Source organism: Eptesicus fuscus, chromosome 2 (assembly GCF_027574615.1).
Source record: "Eptesicus fuscus isolate TK198812 chromosome 2, DD_ASM_mEF_20220401, whole genome shotgun sequence".
In the NCBI taxonomy this organism is placed as follows: Eukaryota; Metazoa; Chordata; class Mammalia; order Chiroptera; family Vespertilionidae; genus Eptesicus; species Eptesicus fuscus.
In genome coordinates this window covers 1,527,545-1,547,686 of record NC_072474.1, presented here as the reverse complement: position 1 = coordinate 1,547,686, position 20,142 = coordinate 1,527,545, and the positions used below count along the sequence as shown (strand labels likewise).

Sequence of the window (20,142 nt, the reverse complement as noted above, 5' to 3'; positions counted from 1 at the left end):
CAGTGCTGGCGCGGGGTCTTATGTGTCCTTCCATTTCCCTCCATGATACAAAGGCCCTGTACTAAAGGGATAAGAAAAACAATGGGCGCGTTAGTGTCAGACATCTGGGTTTCTGTTCAGACTGCTGGAAGACCTCAATCATCTTGCATCCTCATTTCTACTACCGCAGGGAGATGAAGAGCATGAGCCTGGGAGTTCACTAGATTTGTGTTATTAGTTAAGAGATCTCATGCAAATAACCTGCTGTGCCTCTTTGGGTTTCAGTTTTCCCATCTCTAAAATGGGGATAATAGGCCTATTTCATAGACCTGGTCAAAGAATTAAATAAGATAATTCATGAAAAGTACTATGTAGACAGATAGCTTGCTAAATATTAGCTACTACCACTATTTATTCTTTGGTCCCAAAGTCCAGTAGATCAGGAAGTCCTGTGACCTATTCTTTGGAAGTGTCTTTGGAAAATCTGGCCCCCTCTTCCTCATCTCTGTTGGCATTACCTGAGTTCTGCACTGCTCACCCTTTCTGGCAAGTCTCCCTAGCTCTGCCACCCAGCAACCTCTCTCCAGGTGTTACTAGGCTCTTGTAACTCTTGATTAAAACTTCCAAGGGTTCTTTGCAACCAACAGGGTGAAGTCCTTTGGCCCTGCTGTAGTCACCTCACGTGTTAGGATTGTTGGTCTAGGTTCCCATGACCGAGAACCTTAACTGGCTTCCCTTGCTTATGTTTTAAACGTATGAATGTGTGTGTTTTCCAGTCATTCTGAGTGTTGTTCAAATGAACTCCCCTGCTCGCAGTTTATATGTCTTGGACTGAAGTGTTGCATATTTCCCCTGTCATGTTTAAAATACAAAGTCTTGTTTTCCCAGCAAGTGCTGTGAGTGATTTGGAAACATTGCTGGTCCTGATTAATTTCTCTTCTACAGCTCATGTAAGGTCTTGTTTATTTACATTAATAAGAAGACTATACAAACAGCTTGCATGTGAAATTTTCTCCTGAGGACACAGAGGCTGATGGCAAAGGCTAATTCATGAATGAGGAGAAATTGAATCCCGGCTCTTTCAGCTCTTGTCTGAGCCTATTTCTGCAACAAATCTCCTGTTTACTATGACAGTTATTTTATTACAGGTCTCCCCAATTTGGCAGCTTACCTAAAATCTTGCCCCTTTTGGGGCGAGTCAAGAAGAGATGAGAAACAAAGAGAACATAAAGGAAAAAGACAGACTGCCTCAAAATCTTCGGAACTTATAGGCATTGGTTGACCCTCAACAGGAAATGCTCCCAGGAATATTTTGTTGCACTGCCCCCAAATTTGGAATCTTCAGATTCTTGTTCTAAGTCACCACCCATCTATTAGGTGTAAAAATAACCAGTCCTGCCTGTGAGGGTGAGTCCACTGAGGCTGAAGATAGATGTAACTAGGGAAACATGGTGACTTGAAACCAAAAGCAGTATTTCTTTTGAAGGGACACATTTTAATTTCTTAAACATACAGCTCACCTGGGTATTGATATAGATTATTAGTATCTATCTTCCAATTCATTCATTTTCCTATTGGGTTCTGATTATCACCAATTGTGAACTTATTTGCCTATTTCTCTCCACTAGACTGGGAGGCAAATGACTAGAAAGGAATGTCTGCATAGTGTAATGTATAAGGGCATGGATGGTTGACAACAGATAAGCCTGATTCTAGTCCTAGCTCTGCTGCTTACCAGCTCCCTAGTCTGGGGAAAGTTATCTGATTGCCCTCTTCCTCAAAATTCAGTTTTGTTATCTGTCAAATGAAAGACTTGCTCTTGCCGGTGTGGCTTGATTGATTGGGCATTGTCCCATGCCCCAGAAGGTTGCTGGTTTGATTCCTGGTCAGGGCACATGCCCAGGTTGCAGGCTCAATCCCTGGAAGGAGGCATACAGGAGGCAGCTGATTGTTAATGTTTCTCTCTCTCTCTCCCGCTCTGCCTTCCTCTCTCTCTAAGAAATAATTAATAAAAATATTTTTAAGGGAAAGAAAGAATAGCCACCTCACTAGGTTGTTCTGATGATTAAGTGGGATCATATAAGTAAAGCAGCCAGCAGAATGCTTGGCATACTCAATCCGGGTCAGCTGCTGCCATGAGGATGAGGTTGGTTTTTATACGTTTCCTGAGAACACGAGGTCTCCTGTCTGCACCACCAGCTTCTAGGTCTGTACTTAGAAGTGAAAGGGTCTGAAATGAATGAATGTACAGCATTACCACGTGTCCAGGTCTTTGCTGTCACCAGGGTAAGTATTTAGGTAAGCATGAGCACATCCACAATCCAATGACATGTCCAGTACTTTGGCCATATCTGGACAAATTACATTCTTAAACTCCTATATGATTTGGGAGAAAGAATCTCCCTGGGGAGCCACTCACATAGCAAATGTGAACAGAGAAGAGCAGTGACTTATGGGCTGAATCTTTGAGGGGACAGAAGGAACAGGTTGAAGAAAGGTCACTCAGAAATGAGAACAAAGAACTAGCCTCAGAGGTCAAGGGAGGAGTTTCTTGAAGAAGCTGATGCTCCTCCGTGCCCAGGGTGGCAGCAAGTTCAAGGGGAAGGCTACTCCACAGAAACTGTACAAATATCTCTGCAGGGCCACTCCCTTGGGCACCCAGTTTCATTAAGGTTGCATTAGGCCATCAGCTCACTTTTCTCTATTCTGATTAGTGGCTATTTAACAGCACCAAAAATGAAAACTATTCTAGCGGCTCTCAGCTGGGCTGAGGTTTGTTCACCATTATTTGCACACAAAAGCCTGATCCCATTAAGATGGGCAGATATTTCCTGCCATGGAATGGCCTCATGCTCACAAACATTGGATGCTATTTAAAGCCTCTCCTTTGCAAATATGTGTTGGTCATATTTGTGCAGTGCCCCTTAATTAAGGCCAGATTTGAAGCTCTCACAGCTGTCACTCCTTTAACTGATGACAGAGAATGTAGGACTTGATTTTTCCAGCAGATAATTTGGACATCAGAGAAAAGCCAAGAGATCTTTGAATCGCTGTGGCACTTACCTTACTTCCAGGGTTCTAATGAAAGAGCTTCTTAGACAAAAAGGGACACAAAGACCCTTTCACAGAAACCATCAACACTGTCTGCCAAGCAGGAGATTTATGGGGTGGGAAAACACACACACACACACACACACACACACGCTTTATTTGAGGCACCCTGGAAAATGAAAAGCTATCTGACAAAAGTAATCATATGGAAGATGGTCTTGAAGATAGCAGCTTGGATTTCTGTGAAGGCAAAAATGCGCCAATTTATAACTGAAACTCTGCTAGGAGGCTAAAAAGAGTTGTCTACCTTCTCTTATATCTTCCTTTCTCTAAAGGAAATACATCGTGGGTGGGTTGGAACACGTGATCTTTTGGTTACCAAATGCTTTAATTAATAAAGAATCAAAAACATACTATACAAAGATTGCCAGTTATCAAAGAAATAAAATGCTGATTCTTTCCCAGCCACATGGTTTGGAGCAGGAATGTGGTGGTGCAGACGATACTGACAATAACAACAATCATAATATTCATGGTGTTAATGTTTATTAGCTGCTCACTCTGTGGCACTTTAAATGTACTCCTTTTCATGAATTATCTCACTTGGTTCTTGAAAACCAATGAGGTAGGTACTATTTTTATGTACATTTTATAGATGAGGTAACCGTGGCTTCACAGCTTAAGGAATTTGCCCAAAGTCACCCAGCTGTAAAAAGGCAGGGTCAGAACTCAGAGCTCTTGAGCTCGGTCTTCCCTGAAGTGCCTGCTCAGCACTCCTGTTATCCTGAGACAATGAAAAGCACATGGGCTTTGGAGATAGACCAGAGTTTCATCCAGGTCTGCCATGTGACCTTCAACAAATTGCTTCACTTTTCTGAACCTCAGTTCTTCAATTGAAAAAAACAACAACAGCTGCTCATAGCTATAAAGATTACATGAAATTAGGATAAACGAGATCCATAGGTACTCAACAAATGTCAATTCCTACTGCACCTGTCTCATTCCATTCTAATTATTTCCTTTTTCCACCACGGATTGAAGCGAGGAAGGCCCTTCTGAACAAATGAGACCTGAGAAGGCTCAGTTTGACACAGGGAAGTGATGAGGTCATTGACATCTTCAAGGGAGAAACCTCAGTAACCTGGTGAGGGCAGAAGTCTGTGGCGCGGGTTAAGGAGACATGATTGTGAAGCTGGTGCTTGTTCCAAATTCTTTGGTAGTGAGAGGATACTATACAAAAGTGCAGGCAGCATCAAACTTGGGGCTATAATGATCCCATATGTAACTTCTGTGGTTTTGTAAGACGCGTTACTCTATTGTAATATCATTGAGCTGATAACTGTGAAGTGTGAACAAGTGATGCAGGATTCTCTGGGTTGTGTTTCCAGATGGTTGAAGGCCATTTGGATACTTGTGGGCCTCTGCTTCCCTCTGGCTTTTGGTGATATGTGAAAGTTGTGATGAGATGTCCTGTAATAGGGTTTCCAAACTATGTCTCATAGCCTAGAAGCACCTTCTTAAAGGTAAATTCTGGTCCCTTTAAGACTAAAACTATACATGAAAACGAGGAATTGATGTGTAGCATTTCATATCTATTACTAGCTTGTCTTTCTGATATAATAAAGAAAAAACCTATTTAAGCAATTTCAACTACTCAATTTAGAACTTTTTTATTCACATAGTCACAGTACTTTCCTCTTAATTTAGGACATACTTTGAGCAACAGAAAGTCTGAATTTATGGCATAGTTTGACTATATCGAATATTAAAAATTAGTATGGTCTAGTGGTTTGTCGCCTAGCATGAAATTCTACATAATTTTTTGGCTGTGGATTTAAGAATTTAACCAGAAGTTCTGTATCAAGTCTGGAGAACAGGCTCTATTATGCCTGAGTGACAAATACAAAACACAGATTTCTTTTTCACACTAGTCCTTAAAGGCCAGCAGGGGCTCTGCTCATCACAGTCCCTCGGGGACTCAGGTTGGTGGAGGCTCCACATCTTAGGCAGCTTCTACTTCACCCAAGTCTAAACTTTGCTCTGGCAGAGGAAGAAAGGGTTGAAGAGCTGAGCACCAGCAATTAAATGCTTCAACCTGGAAGTGACACATGCCACTCCCACTCACATCCCATTGGCCAGAAACTAGTCACATGGCCGCATCTAACTTTAGAGGGGTGGGAAATTGTAATCCTCCATTTACAGAAAAATCAAAGAATCAGATACTGAGAAACATCAGTATTGAACAGGAGTTCATCTTGTCATTTATTCCCTTTCCCTAAGAAGAAAAGGTTAGTACTTTCATCAACTTTGTAAACTGTAATTTTGAAATAAATCCTGGTGGCTCACAGGAGGAGGGGTGGGGAGTTCCAGTTGGCCAGTAAAACTTGAGAGAAACATTTGCTGAAGCTAATAAGAGTGTCTCTTTGATTTAAATGCCCCATTTGTGGTACAGAACCAAAATGAACTAAACCATAAAATTCTACTCCACCAGGATCTAAGCTGTAATTTCTCCATTGTCCAAAGGAGACATTCTATAAACAAGTATGAAAATCCAGTTGAAGCCATGGAATTTTACTCAATTCAAGAAGTATTGTCACTTAATCTGTGCTATTTCTGAAAGGAATGCAGCATTAAATTTCACATGTTCTTTTCTCAAGGGATATAGATGTAATTTTAATCTAAGCCAATGATAATGTTTAGATTTAAATATCTTAAACAACTTACTACTAAATTAAATTGTTAATCAACAAAACATTATGATATTTATTGTATGGCTTTGTGCAGTCCTGACCCACTGTCAATATATTCTTGGGGATTCTCATTCCCTAATTCTTGCAGGGTGGTCTGATTCAATTGTTATAACCTGTTTAGCAAAAAACATCAAGCCAGAAAAATCATTAAAATGTTTTTTTCTTATTCAAAGCAAAATTTACCTTAGTGTCATGAGGAATAATACATCTTATAATGTATATTATGGACTTTTTTCAAGAGTGACAGGTCAAAAAAGGAATTATGTTTTGAGCCACCAAATAGTACTATTGGGGATACAGTTGAAAAGTAGTTACAAAGGCAACTTTCTAATCTGGTGACGTGAAATTTGAGGACAAATTATAGCAAAGCCTGGTGGGTAGTTTATGGCAAAAGGGCCAGGAGTTTCCCAGAGGCTGCCCAGGACTGATCTCCAATTCTTCCAAACTGAAAGATGTAACTGAACCAGGTGACTCCTTTAGCTAAGAGCAAGAAAGACAATATTACATGGATAAAGACCCATCACACTGACTATTGTGTAGACATTCTATGCTTTCCCAAAACTGCATAGTTGTTTAATCTTTAATTTTATTTCATTTGAGTCTACAAAGCCATTCTTTATTGTATGAACCCCAATTCTGCCATGAAGCCATCTGTGAGCTCCTTAGCTATTGCTGCCTAGTTGAATCATCAAATCCTGATCCACCTGCAATTGATCTCATTTATTTTGCTCAAGAATCTTATCTCCCCAGACAGATACTAATCCCATTGGGAGCAAGGATGTAGCACATGCCACTTTGGATTTCTCTAGAGAACTGGGTTAGTGATAGGCACATGAGAGATGTTTAATCCTTCATCAATATAGTAACCCATCTGATGATTCAAACCTTTCTTTACACTCACATACACTCACACACACACAGGATGGAACAGGCAGTTTGGGGAGAAAGTGAGCTCCTCATCACTAGAGTCATTCAGGTAAAGACTGAATAATGGGGGAAGGGGGACACTTTGCTTGCTTCCATATCTTGGCTATTGTAAATAATGCTACAATGACCATAGGGGTGCATATATTCTTTTTGAATTAGTATTTTGAGTTTCTTCAGATACACACTGAAACAGAATCCCTGGCTCATAAGGCAGTTTCATTTTTAATTTTTTGAGGTAACTCAATACTGCTTTTCACAGTGGCTGCACCAGTCTGCATTCCCACCAACAGTGCTCAAGGGTTCCCTTTTCTCCACATCCTCGCCAACACTTGTTGTTTGTGGATTTATTGATGATAGCCATTCTGATGGGTATGAGGTGATATCTCATTGTGGTTTTAATTTGCATTTCTCTGATGATTACTGATGTTGAGCATCTTTTAATATGTCTGTTAGCCTGTTGTATGTCTTCTTTGGGGAAGTGTCTATTCAGATTTCTGCTCATTTTTTAATTGAAATGTTTGAGTTTTTTTTGGTGTTGAGTTGTATGAATTCTTTATAAATTTTGGATATTAACCCCTTAATATAATTGGTGCATATATTCTCCCACTTAGTAAGTTGTCCTTTTGCTTTATTGATGGTTTCCTTTGCTTTGCAAAAACTTTGTAGTTTGATGTAGTTCAATTGGTTTATTTTTTTCTTTTGTATTCTTTGCCCAAAAAGATATATCAGAAAAAAACACTGCTAAGAAAAATGTCAGAGATTTTACTGCCTATATTTTCTTCCAGAACTTTTATCATTTCAATTCTTACATTTATTTTTTTTTTATTAAGGTATTATATGTGCACATATCTTACCATTGCCCCCCCACTCCACTCCCACACATGCCCTCACCCCCCAGTGTTTTGCGTCCATTGGTTAGGCTCATATGCATGCATACAAGTCCTTCAGTTTATCTCTTATCTCCCCCACCTCTCCCTAACCTTCCCTCTGTAATTTGACAGTCTGTTTGATGCTTTACTGCCTCTGTATCTATCTTTTTGTTCATCAGGTTATAATGTTCTTTATTAGCCACAAATGAGTGAGATCATGTGGTATTTTTCTTTCAATGACTGGCTTATTTCACTTAGCATAATGTTCTCCATTTCCATCCAGGTTGCTGCAAATGGTAAGAATTCTTTCTTTTTTATGGCAGCATAGTATTCCATTGTGTAGATGTACCACAGTTTTCTGATCCAGTCATCCACTGATGGGCACCTAGGCTGTTTCCAAATCTTAGCTATTGTAAATTGTGCTGCTATAAACATAGGGGTGCATATATCCTTTCTTACTGGTGTGTCCAGTTTCTTAGGATATATTCCTAGGAGTGGGATCACTGGGTCAAATGGGAGTTCCATTTTTAGTTTTTTGAGGAAACTCCATACTGTTCTCCACAGTGGCTGCACCAGTCTGCATTCCCACCAGCAGTGCACAAGGGTTCCTTTTTCTCCGCATCCTCACCAAAACTTGTCGTTTGTTGATTTGTTGATGATAGCCATTCTGATAGGTGTGAAATGGTACCTCATTGTTGTTTTGATTTGCATCTCTCGGATAATTAGTGACTTTCAGCATGTTTTCATGTGTCTCTTGGCCTTCCTTCTTTCTTCTTTTGAAAAGATTCTATTTAGGTCCGTTGCCCATTTTTTTATTGGATCATTTATCTACCTTTTATTAAGTTGTATAAATTTCCTGTAGATGTTGGAGATTAAACCTTTATCAGTGATAACATTTGCAAATATGTTCTCCCATCCAGTGGGCTTTCTTGTTCTTTTGTTGATGGTTTCTTTTGCTGTGAAAAAGCTTTTTATTTTGATGTAGTCCCATTTGTTAATTTTCTCTTTAGCTTCCATTGCCCTAGGAGAGGTATCAGAAAAGAAGTTCTTTCGTCATATGTCTGAGATTTTGCTGCCTGTGGATTCCTCTAGTATTTTTATGGTTTCCCGTCTTATGTTTAAGTCCTGTATCCATTGTGAGTTTATTTTTGTGTATGGTGTAAGTTGGTGATCTAGTTTCATTTTTTTGCATGTATCTGTCCAATTTTCCCAACACCATTTATTGAAGAGACTGTCTTAACTCCATTGTATGTTCATGCCTCCTTTGTCAAATATTAATTGAGCATAGTGGTTTGGGTCGATATCTGGATTCTCTATTCTATTCCATTGGTCTATATGTCTGTTCTTGTGCCAGTACCATTTGAGAACAGTAGCCTTGTAATACAGCTTGAAATCTGGTATTGAGATCCCTCCTACTTTATTCTTTCTCAGGATTGCTGTGGCTATTTGGAGTCTTTTTTTATTCCAGATGAATTTTTGGAGAGTTCTTTCTAGGTCTGTGAAATATGCCATTGGTATTTTAATGGGGAGTGCATTGAATCTATAGATTGCTTTGGGTAGTATGGACATTTTAATGATGTTGATTCTACCAGTCCATGAACATGGTATGTTCTTCCATCTGTTTATGTCTTCCTCTATCTCTTTTTTCAGTGTCCTGTAGTTTTCCGCGTATAGGTCTTTTAACTCCTTAGTTAAGTTTATTCCTAGGTATCTTAATTTTTTTGGTGCGATGATAAATGGGATTGCTTTTTTAGTCTCTCTTTCTGTAAGTTCACTATTGGTGTATAGAAATGCCATAGATTTTTTGGCATTAATTTTGTATCCTGCTACATTGCCGAATTCATTTATTAAGTCTCTTAGTTTTTTGATGGAGTCTTTCAGGTTTTTTATGTACAATATCATGTCATCTACAGGTAAGGACAGCTTTACTTCTTCTTTTCCAATTTGGATGCTTTTTATTTCTTCTTCTTATCTGATAGCAATGCCTAGTACTTCCAGTACTATGTCAAACAGGAGTGGTGAGAGTGGGCATCCCTGTCTTGTTCCTGTTCTTAGAAGAAGTGGTTTTAGTTTTTGTCCATTGAGTGTGATGTTGGCTATGGCTTTTATTATGTTGAGGTATGATCCTTCTATTCCCACCTTGCTGAGAGTTTTTATCAAGAAAGGGTGTTGGATTTTGTCAAATGCTTTTTCTGCATCAATTAAGATGACTATGTGATTTTTATCTCGTAATTTGTTTATGTGATGTATCACGTTTATTGATTTGTGGATATTGTACCATCCTGGCATCCCCAGGATAAATCCTACTTGGTCATGGTGTATGATCTTTCTGATGTACTGCTGGAGCCGATTTGCTAGAATTTTGTTGAGGATTCTGGCATCTATGTTCATGAGGGATATTGGTCTATAATTGTCTTTCATTGTGTTGTCTTTATCTGGTTTTGGTATTAGGGTGATGCTGGCTTCATAGAAGGAGCTTGAAAGTGTTCCTTCCTCTTGAAACTTTTGGAATAGTCTGAGGATGATAGGTTTTAGTTTTTCCTTGAATGTTTGGTAAAACTCTCCTGTGAAGCCGTCTGGCCCCGGGCTTTTGTTTGCCCGAAGCTTTTTGATGACTGCTTCAATTTCTTCCATAGTTACTGGCCTGTTGAGCTGTTTAGATTCTTCCTGATTGAGTTTTGGAAGGTTATATTTTTCTAGGAGTATGTCCATTTCCTCCAGGTTGTCCAGTTTGTTGGAATAGAGTTGTTCGTAGTATTTTGTAACAATCCTTTGTATTTCTTTGGGGTCTGTTGTTATTTCACCTCTTTCATTTCTGATTTTGTTTATTTGGGTCCTCTCGGTGAGCCTGACTAGAGGTTCATCAATCTTGTTTATCCTTTCAAAGAACCAGCACTTGGTGAGCCTGGCTAGAGGTTCATCATTCTTGTTTATCCTTTCAAAGAACCAGCTCTTGGTTTTGTTGATCTTTTGTATTGTTTCTTTGGTCTCTATGTCGGTTACCTCCGCTCTGATCTTTATTATTTCTTTCCTTCTGCTTACACTGGGCTTTTCTTGTTGCTCTCTTTCTAACTCTTTGAGTTGTAGAGTTAGATAATTTATTACCATTGTTTCTTGTTTTTTTGCAGTAGGCTTGAAGAGCTATGAACTTCCCTCTCAAGACTGCTTTCGCTGTGTCCCATAGATTTTGGATTGTTGTGTTTTCATTGTCATTTGTTGCTATGATATTTTTTATTTCTTCCTTGGTGTCTCTGGTAACCCAGTCATTGTTTAATAGCATGCTGTTTAGTCTCCATGTGTTTGATTTCTTTAGATTTTTTTTATTGTAGTTGATTTCCAGTTTTATGCCACTGTTATCTGAGAAGATGCTTGATATGATTTCTATCTTCTTGAATTTGGAGAGACTTTGCCTATGTCCCAACATATGGTCTATCTTGGAAAATGACTCATGTGCACTTGAGAAGAATGTATATTCTGTGGCTTTGGGGTGATATGTTCTGAAGATGTCAATTAATTCCATCTGGTCTAGTGAGTCATTTAGGATTGATGTTTCTTTGCTGATTTTTTGTTTAGAGGATTTGTCCAATGGTGATAGTGAGGTATTAAAGTCTCCTACTATGATTGTATTGCTGTTAATCTCTCCCTTGATATCCTCCAAGAGTTTTTTTATGTATTTGGGTGCTCCTGTATTGGGTACATATATGTTTACCAGAGTTATTTCTTCTTGTTGGATTGCTCCCTTTTGTATTATGAAGTGGCCTTCCTTATCTCGTGTTATGTCCTTCACTTTGAGATCTAATTTGTCAGATATAAGTATTGCTACCACAGCTTTTGTTTTTCACTTCCATTCACCTGGAAAGCCTTTTTCCATCCCTTCACCCTCAGTCTGTGTGCATCTTTTTTTTCTGAGGTGGGGTTCTTGTAGACAGCAGATATATGGGTCTTGCTTTCTTATCCAATCCATTACCCTGTGCCTTTTGATTGGGGCATTCAATCCATTTACATTTAAAGTTATTATTGATAGGTACTTATTTGTCACCATTTTTATTCTTTACCCCTATGTTCCTTCTTCGCTTCCTATTTCTTTTTTGTACAGCAGACTCTTTAGCATTTCTTACATTGCTGGTTTGGTGGTAATAAATTCCCTTTGTCCTTTTTTGTCTGTGAAGCTCCTGATTTCACCTTCAATTTTGATTGATAGCCTTGCTGGGTACAGTATTCTTGGATTCAGACACTTCCTTTGCATGACTTTATATATTTCATTCCATTCCCTTCTGGCCTGATGAGTTTCTGTTGAGAAATCAGTTGCTAGTCTGATGGGGGTACCTTTGTATGTAACTTTATGTCTCTTTCTGGCCACTTTTAAGATTCTTACTTTGTCGTTGGTGTTTGCCAATTTAATTATAATGTGCCTTGGTCTTTTGGGGTTCATTTTGCTTGGGACTCTGTGAGCTTCTTGGATTTGTGTGGGGTTTTTCTTCCCTATATCAGGGAAGTTTTCTGTCATTATTTCTTCAAACAGGTTTTCTATTCCTTGCTCAGTTTCCTCTCCTTCTGTAACCCCTATTATGCGGATGTTGTTTTGTTTCATGTTGTCCCAAAGTTCCCTTAGGCTCTCCTCCTGCTTTTTAATTTTTTTTTTCTAGAAGCTGCTCTACTTGGGTATTTTTTCCTACCTTGTCTTCTAGCTCACTGATGTGGTCCTCTGCTTTTTCTAGTCTACTCTTAATGCTTTCTATTGAGTTCTTTACAGCAGCGATGTCATTTGTCATTTCTTCTTGGTTCTTCTTTATTTCCTCTTGGTTCTTACTCATATTGTCGAATTTGTGTTCCATTCTTTTCAGCCATCTTATGACCATTTCTCTGAATTCTTTCTCTGACAGGTTGCTTGCCTCTATTTCGTTCACTTCCTTTTCTGGTGATGCCTGCTTTTCTTTCATATGTGGGCTGTTTCTTTGTCTTCCCATCATCTCTCTTCTCCGGATGTCTGGTTATGTAGTTCTCTCTCTCCTGTGTTGATTTAAAGGCACAAAATACAGCACAACCAGGTACAACACACAAGGTACTGAACAGAAATGTATTCATGATATTAATAACCCCCAATAAAGGTGACCACCAGAGAAAGGCAATTTAGGGTATAGGAGAGAAAGAAGAAGAGGAAAAGAAAAGAAAAAGGAGTGTCAAAATGAAATTGGGAAAAGGAAAAAAAAGTAAGAGAGAAAAGAAAGAGACTAAGAAAGAAAAGGGGAACAAACTATATATATGGGGAGAAAACTACAATAAAACAGCCTCTAATCCCAGCAAATGCCAGCAACAAGTACCTGGAGATTAATACAAACTATAAACAACAATTATATCAAGTGAGGTGAGGGAAAACAGAAGCAAAAAACAAACAAAAACAAAGCAAACAAAAAAACCAAACCAAAAAATAAAAAAGAATAAGCAAAACAATCTCACAAAAAAGCATAAAAAGTCGATATAATCAGCATTCAAGCAAACAACAACAAAAGGACAGAGAGAAAAACAATTTTTTGGATAGTTAAGACAGAGAAGAGAAAGGTGTTTGAAGGAGGGGATTGGAAATTAGATATATAAGTAGGGTGAAATTTTAACAGGGGGTAAACAGAAAGAATAGGGAAAATCTAAAGCAGGGAAAGGGTAAGAGAAACAGGACACCAAAAGGGGAAAAGTTAGGAAGAGAGTGATGGCTTAAAGGTAGAGTTGAGATAGAGTAAAATGATGCTAAAGGAAAGATGAAAATAGCATGTAGAACACTAATCTTAAAGTAAAATAAAGAGAAAATAAAATGACACTTTAAAAAAAGGTAAAATAGTAGTAGTAATAATACTGATTGAAAATAAAAATGTAATAATTAAAAAGGTAAAATCAAGTGAGGAAAAAAGAAAATTAGTTTCTTAAATAAAAGATGAAAAAAATGAAAATAAAAAAATAAAATGTGCAGTAGTGAAGGTCATTCACTTCCTCTATTGTTCTGTTTGGCACGCCTGTTTCCCAGTCCAGACAGTATTGCAGTTCCCTGCATTCCACTGCTCCTCAGTGTTGTAAGCCAGTCCTGATTTTTAAGCAGGCGGTGTCTTATTTTCTTGTATTCCTTTATTTGTGATTACACAAGAGTCAATTTGTGATTCAGCCCCTGAGTGGCAGTCTTTCTGGATTGACTTCTGGGTCTATAGGTCCTCCCTAGCCTGTGCTTAATCCTGCTTTCCCTGTGGCACTCAATACCAGTTTGTGGGAGTGGGCTGCCCCAGAGCTGGCTCTCTGATGGTCACTCCCCGCTCCGATCCCCAGGTTCCAGAAAAACAACTTTCCCCTGCAGTCTCCCAGGGTGTCCCCAACTGGGTGATCCTATGTATTGGGCTTAGTAATCAGAAGCAAGGATTTGAAGAGGAAAAAGCCCAAGTGTGCGAACAACAGGTCTGCGTGTAAGTCTGCGCCATCCCCCTTTCCCCCTTGGGTCTAAGCAGCTGGCACACTTTTGAAATTTTTAGGCTGTCCTTTTGCGCCCAGATCAAAATGGGTTGCTTTTTAGAGATATTTTCTGTTAGCAGCTCTGAGGACTCCCTTCCACATTCACGGATCACGCCAGCCCCAACAGCCACGGATTTTTCTATGCACAGACTTCCCCTGGTTCTCCAGCTCCCGCAGTGCACGCGTTTCTCTCTCCTGCCGGGACCACAGACCTCACCTTATCCCAGGCGAAGTCTGACCTTTCCGTGGTGGAGGGTAGAGCTCCTCTGAATCCACGTGTTTGCGCCAATTGGAGACCAATGTTCTGGGGTTTGCAGCTGTTCAGTGGTTGCTGCAGTTGTAGATTTTCAGGCTTCCGATAACATCCACTTTCCCCTTCAAGATGGCACGGTCCCGTAGCTCTGGGAGGGGACCCAGCAGCAGTGGGGGCTGCCCGGTCAGGGGAACCCCGTCCCACAGTCCACCACCTTCTCCTGGAGTTTAGCTCCCTTAACTCGCCAACAAACACTCCCCCTGCGACCCTCAGCTGTTCTCTCTTTCTGTTCCGGGACAAAGCTCGGGACCGCTCTGTCTGTTCCGCCGCCATTTTTCTCAATCCTTCGATAAGTTTTCCCTTCCGTTGCCCTGGGCCAGCCTGGGCCTCCCAGGCCTGAGCAGCGGGGGCCCGGCCTGAGCAACCTGTGGAGACTCCAGTCCAAAGGCAGCCCAACTGGAAAAGCACCTGCAGTGGCAGCTACAACCTGGCAACCATCAGTTCCCAGGTGGCCATGCTGCCTGCGGGTCCTTGGCCTCTCCAGCAGCCAGGGCTCCTGGTGTTGGTCTTCCTTAGACGCTACCTGTTGGCCCGCCTCAAGTCTTACATTTAAGTCTTTAATCCATTTTGAGTTTATTCTTACATATGCTGGAAGAAAGTGGTCTAGTTTAATTCTTTTCATGTACCAATTATTTTTACATGTACCAATTTATTTCTCAATTTTGATTTTGTTTACAACACTTGAGGAGTTCTTGATTAGCACAGACAAGAAATTGCAAATTGTTAACAGATAATCTCTTTGACCACATAAAAATGGGAGTCATTTGTCCTCAGGGTTGCATAAAAGTGAATTAATGTAGCATTGTGACCAGTGTGTTATAATTAAGTATATACTATGATTTAGTATAATATATGATAACTATCAAGTTCTTCATATTTTTAATGCTTTAAAGATTAGAAAACATTAACGTAGAACCTTGAAACAGCTTGAAAGCCGCTGGCCTATCTTGTCTAGCAGACATCTTTTACCAGTTAAGTTAGCCCCAGTGACCCAACCGGGGTCTCAACAGGCCCCAGTGTTCAACTTGGCCCCTTATAGTACCTCCTCTGACTTTGGTTAGATGACCTCTATGATTTTTTTTTCTACTCTAAGATTCCGTGATTCTAGAACTCATGTTTAGTGGGAATACTTGTTAATAAGCCTAATTTTACTAGGATAGGCAGCCTTGAATGCTGTCTATTGGTTGGGCCATTTTGTTCTTCTCTGTATTACAAATATCTGTTATAAAATGAAATTTCAAATTTATATATTTTCAAAAAGGATAGATGTCTTTTGTTTCAAATCCATTTTATTTTTGTTCCTATCCATTTTAATGTTTGTATAAAATAGAAAACTGTGATCTTCTACAGCAAGGAGAGTTAGTGAGTTTTGCTAACGCTCATTGGTAACTGTGAGGTCCAAATTTAATTTTCATGACCAGCGAGGTCAGTGACATATGCCACCCTTGTTTGTATTTTGTTCCCTGACATTTAGCCTATATCACAGAGCCTGATTCAATTTGTTGATGGTTTAGAGCCACAGCACAGAACAATCCAGCCACCCTAAGAAGCAGATAAATCATTTTGCTAGTTAACATGGCTTTGTGTCGACCATGTCACTATTACCAACTTATTTGAGGCAGGAATTCTCCAGTGTTTTGGTAGACACTTCCATTAACTTTCCAACTCATTCCTCATCTTAGGGGTAATGCCTTGGTTAACTCATGGAACCTACAGGAGTCATGAACAACTCAAAATCAATGTTCTACAGTAATGCCTATAGGTTAAAGGTTTATAGCTTTCCTCTGCTCAAGATCTCTAGGTCCTAGAGTCTAGGAGTATCTTTATCTTAAAGGGAGCAGACTGTTTTCCTATCATTATTTAAAAACACAAGTTGAACAAATTAAAATTATATAGTGATTTCTTTGCAGACCTCAAACATACATAGAATATAGTCTCAAAGAGGGTAACCTTAGGCTTCAATAGGGGTGCCCAGTATTGCTCGGATGACTCAATAAGCCCAAAGGAAAGGTGGTCTTGGGGAAATCCTGGCCTATTAGCTCATGATGCTGTGAGTTTTTTGTTCCCTTTCTGGTAGTCAAAGAACATCCTGGAGGCTGGGGGCAGAGTGAGCCCTGTAGGAAAAAGAAACGCTCCAAAGGATCTAAAGTCCCAGACCCTTGGGCCGCACTGGAGAGAGCTTCCATCAAGTCCCTTTGTTACAACAGGAAAGAATGGTTGGGAGAGTTTTTAGTGCCAGGGCTTAGGGCAGCACAGGGAGACAACAGGAAAGAGAACGCAAAGCCTCTGAGAAATTGGAGCTCTCCTGTGAGAATAAAAGGGCAAGTCCAAGATGATAATAAGATGGCTCCTTTCCATGAAATAATCAGGGAAGAGCAGGCATTCAGAAGCCACCTGGAGCCCTTTCTCTCCCACCACTGCCTGTCAACCTCAGGTTGCATGCATTCATTGGGTGGAGGAGGGCCTTTGTGGGCCTTCTCAGGCCACTGCGTCCCTCCACCTCCAGTACTGTCTTCATGCCAAGCTCCTGAAGCTCCTGCCCTTCCCTTGGTAACATGTGCTGTCTTAATCACTGTGTTAAACATGCCTGTTTGGCTTCCGCCTTATCACTGTGCTTCTGAGTTTTTGAACTGGATGGATATGTGTGGTTCATAGCCTGATGCTTTGGTATGGGACCTTGGGCAAGGTACTTAACCTCCTCCACTAAATGGTAATACATATTGTCACCCTAGTCGGTTCTCAGCAAATACCAGTTTCCTTTCTTTCTATTGCTTTACCTGGTGCTCATGAGCACTTTTTTAGATCTCTCTGACTATGAGAGCAAGCTTTTCTTGCAGGGCCCAGGGAGTCCATAAGTTGTCAAAATGGAATTTTTGACTCTATTTGACTTTGACTCTGGCTCTCTTTTAACTAGGGTTTATTCTACTCTGCCAGAGAAATGTTTTTCTTTTTACTTCCATATTTGCTGTCATTCCACATTCTTAAAAGTATAGGCAGGTTGTTCTCTAGCTAACTAACATGCCAAGGCAGCTATTGTTTAAGCTAGGAATGAGTATCATTTATTTGTATTTCTTTGAATGTACCCTCTATGTTATCTTTAACTTGACTTTAAATAACATAATATGTATTGAGTTCTTTCCATGTGTCAGATGCTTTTTACAAACTTTATCTCCCTTTGTCATCACAAAACCAACCCAATAAATTAAATATAGAATTAATAATTAGTATTGCTAATTAACATATACTGTCACTTTAACAAAGTATTTTTGCTGTCAAAGCATAAGGAGGCTGGGTCATTTTCAAAATTCCTACTTTTATTCAGTTACCCACACATGGGATAAAAGTTATTCTTGAGCTGCTACAGACCTATGCTCTCCTTTTCACCTGGAATCAGGGACCCAAATATAGGCATAATATCTAGGAGGAAATAATCATCTTGTTTAATCAACAGCTGACATCAGGAAGCTTTTTGAGCCAGAGCAATGACATGATGACAGCAGTTATCTTGGGAAGATAAATTTCACAGCCACATGCGGGATAGATTACCTGAAACCACAACATCCGCCTTTCTCATACTCACACCTCTGGGGCATGATTTAAAAGCTCTTAAGTAGGGCTTCCACAGTGCGGCCGGCGACATTACCCAGCGCTCGCTCAGCTCGCTCTCTACCGGGAAACAGCGGACCACAAGAGACTGAACTGTATCAGCGTCTATTTCCAACAGACTCACGTTCAACTTTTCGCTCACACACACACAAAAAAGCCGGGAAAATTTTATTAATTCTTTTTTAAAAAAAGTTAATATAAAATTGTAGCAAAAAAAAAAAAGGAACCTGAAACCGCTGGAACAATCCGCAGCAGCGGCGGGAGAAGGGATTTAATTTGGTTGATTTTCTGTGGTGGTGGTTGTTCGCTAGCCTCACGGTGACGGAAGCTGCACATCTTTTCGAAGGGACCGAGAAGCTACTGGAGGTTTGGTTCTCCAAGCAGCAACCCGAGGCAAGCCAAGGATCTGGGGATCTTCGCACCACCCCGAGATCCGGGTGGGACATACTGTTGAAGGGTGTGCAGTGTTCCGTCCTAAGTGGGACAGACTGACAAGCAGGGAGCTGTGGCCTCGGTGAGAGGAGATGTTTGTCTCCAGGAGAGGTTTCCTCTTGAAGACATGTGGTGCCACCCTCTTGCCGAAAGCACTGGTTCCCCTGTTGAAACTTGCTAGGGCTGACAGTGGCTTTGACTCAATTCAAAGCCGCTTTGATTCTCCTAAGAATTTCATGAAGCCTTCTCACCAAGGGTACCCACACCGGAATTTCCAGGAAGAAATAGAGTTTCTTAATGCCGCTTTCCCAAATGGAGCAGCATATTGTATGGGACGTATGAATTCTGGCTGTTGGTACTTGTATGCTTTGGATTTCCCAGAGAGTAGGGTATTCAGTCAGCCAGATCAAACCCTAGAAATTCTGATGAGTGAGCTTGACCCAGCAGTTATGGCCCAGTTCCACAGGAAAGAGGGTGTTACTGCAAAGGATGTCACTCGTGAGAGTGGAATTGGTCACCTGATACCAGGTCCTGTCATTGATGCCACAATGTGCAGTCCTTGTGGGTATTCGATGAAGGGCATGAAATCGGATGGAGCTTATGGGACCATTCACATCACTCCAGGACCAGAATTTTCTTACGTTAGCTTTGGAACGAACCTAAGTCAGCCCTCCTCTGAGGGCCTGAGCAGGAAAGCGGTGGAAGTCCTCCAGCCAGGAACATGTGTGAGCACCTCGTTTGTAAGCCAGGGTTCTGAAGGTCGCACAGTGCTTCCTCCGCCTGGAAGACAGAAGGTTTTAAACATCTTCATTGCCGGAGTGCTATGTTCAACGATTACAACTTAGTTTTTACCAGTTTGGCTAAGAAGCAGCAACAGCAGCAGAGTTGATTAACAAAAATGAAGAAAAAAAACGCAAAAAGGAAGCACACGTAAAAGAAGATGGTGGCTGCTTTTTAGATGTTGATACCGGGGGCCATGCTTTCCATAACCACCGCCTTGTAGTTGCAGAAAGCCCTAGATGTAATGACAGTGTAATCATTTTGAATTGTATGCATTATTATATCAAGGAGTTAGATATCTTGCATGAATGCTCTCTTCTGTGTTTAGGCATCCTATGCCACTCTTGCTGTGAAATTGAAGTGCATGTAGAAAAAAAACTTTTACTATATGAAACTTTACAACACTTATGACAATTCAATTTGGTTTATGCACAGTGTAATGTTTCTCCAGGTATCCTCCAAAATTCCCCACAGACAAGGCTTTCGTCCTCATTAGGTGTTGGCCTCAGCCTAACCATCCGGGACTGTTCCATTAAATTGCTGCCAGGATGTTACATCCAGTTACCTCCAATTTCTAGAACATACTCTCTACTAATGTTATTGAAAACAATTTCTACTTCATTCACATGTTTTTTGCAATGGCAATTAAAGTTTTTCTTCCACGAGTGAAGTCCTCTTAAGAAAGTGATTACAGTTAACCATTTTGTGTACTACTGTTTTAACATTATTGCTTCCTGAGTTTGTATTCCTTTCATTGATTTTGTTCCTCTCCCCTCCCAACCCCGCCCCAATAAACCAATACACTGTTAAAAAAAAAAAAAAGATCATAAATAGGATCTGTTTAAAAAAGGAACTGGTGAAAATTAAGAATTTCAAGGTTGCACCAAAGAAGGTGAAGAATCAGTGCTTATTCATCTGGTTTGCATGTCCTAAACACTTATGTACA

General features: G+C 40.2%; 2 protein-coding genes across 3 annotated transcripts in view; both read left to right on the top strand.

Annotated features, from left to right (window-relative positions):
- Window positions 1–20,142, top strand: part of THSD4 (thrombospondin type 1 domain containing 4) — a 764,623-nt gene that overhangs the window by 553,627 nt on the left and 190,854 nt on the right. The gene's annotated exons all lie outside the window — the stretch shown is intronic.
- Window positions 18,509–19,261, top strand: LOC103287526 (S-adenosylmethionine decarboxylase proenzyme-like). The gene has a single exon (XM_054725234.1). It carries the CDS (start codon window positions 18,509–18,511, stop codon window positions 19,259–19,261), a length of 753 nt encoding a protein of 250 aa, XP_054581209.1.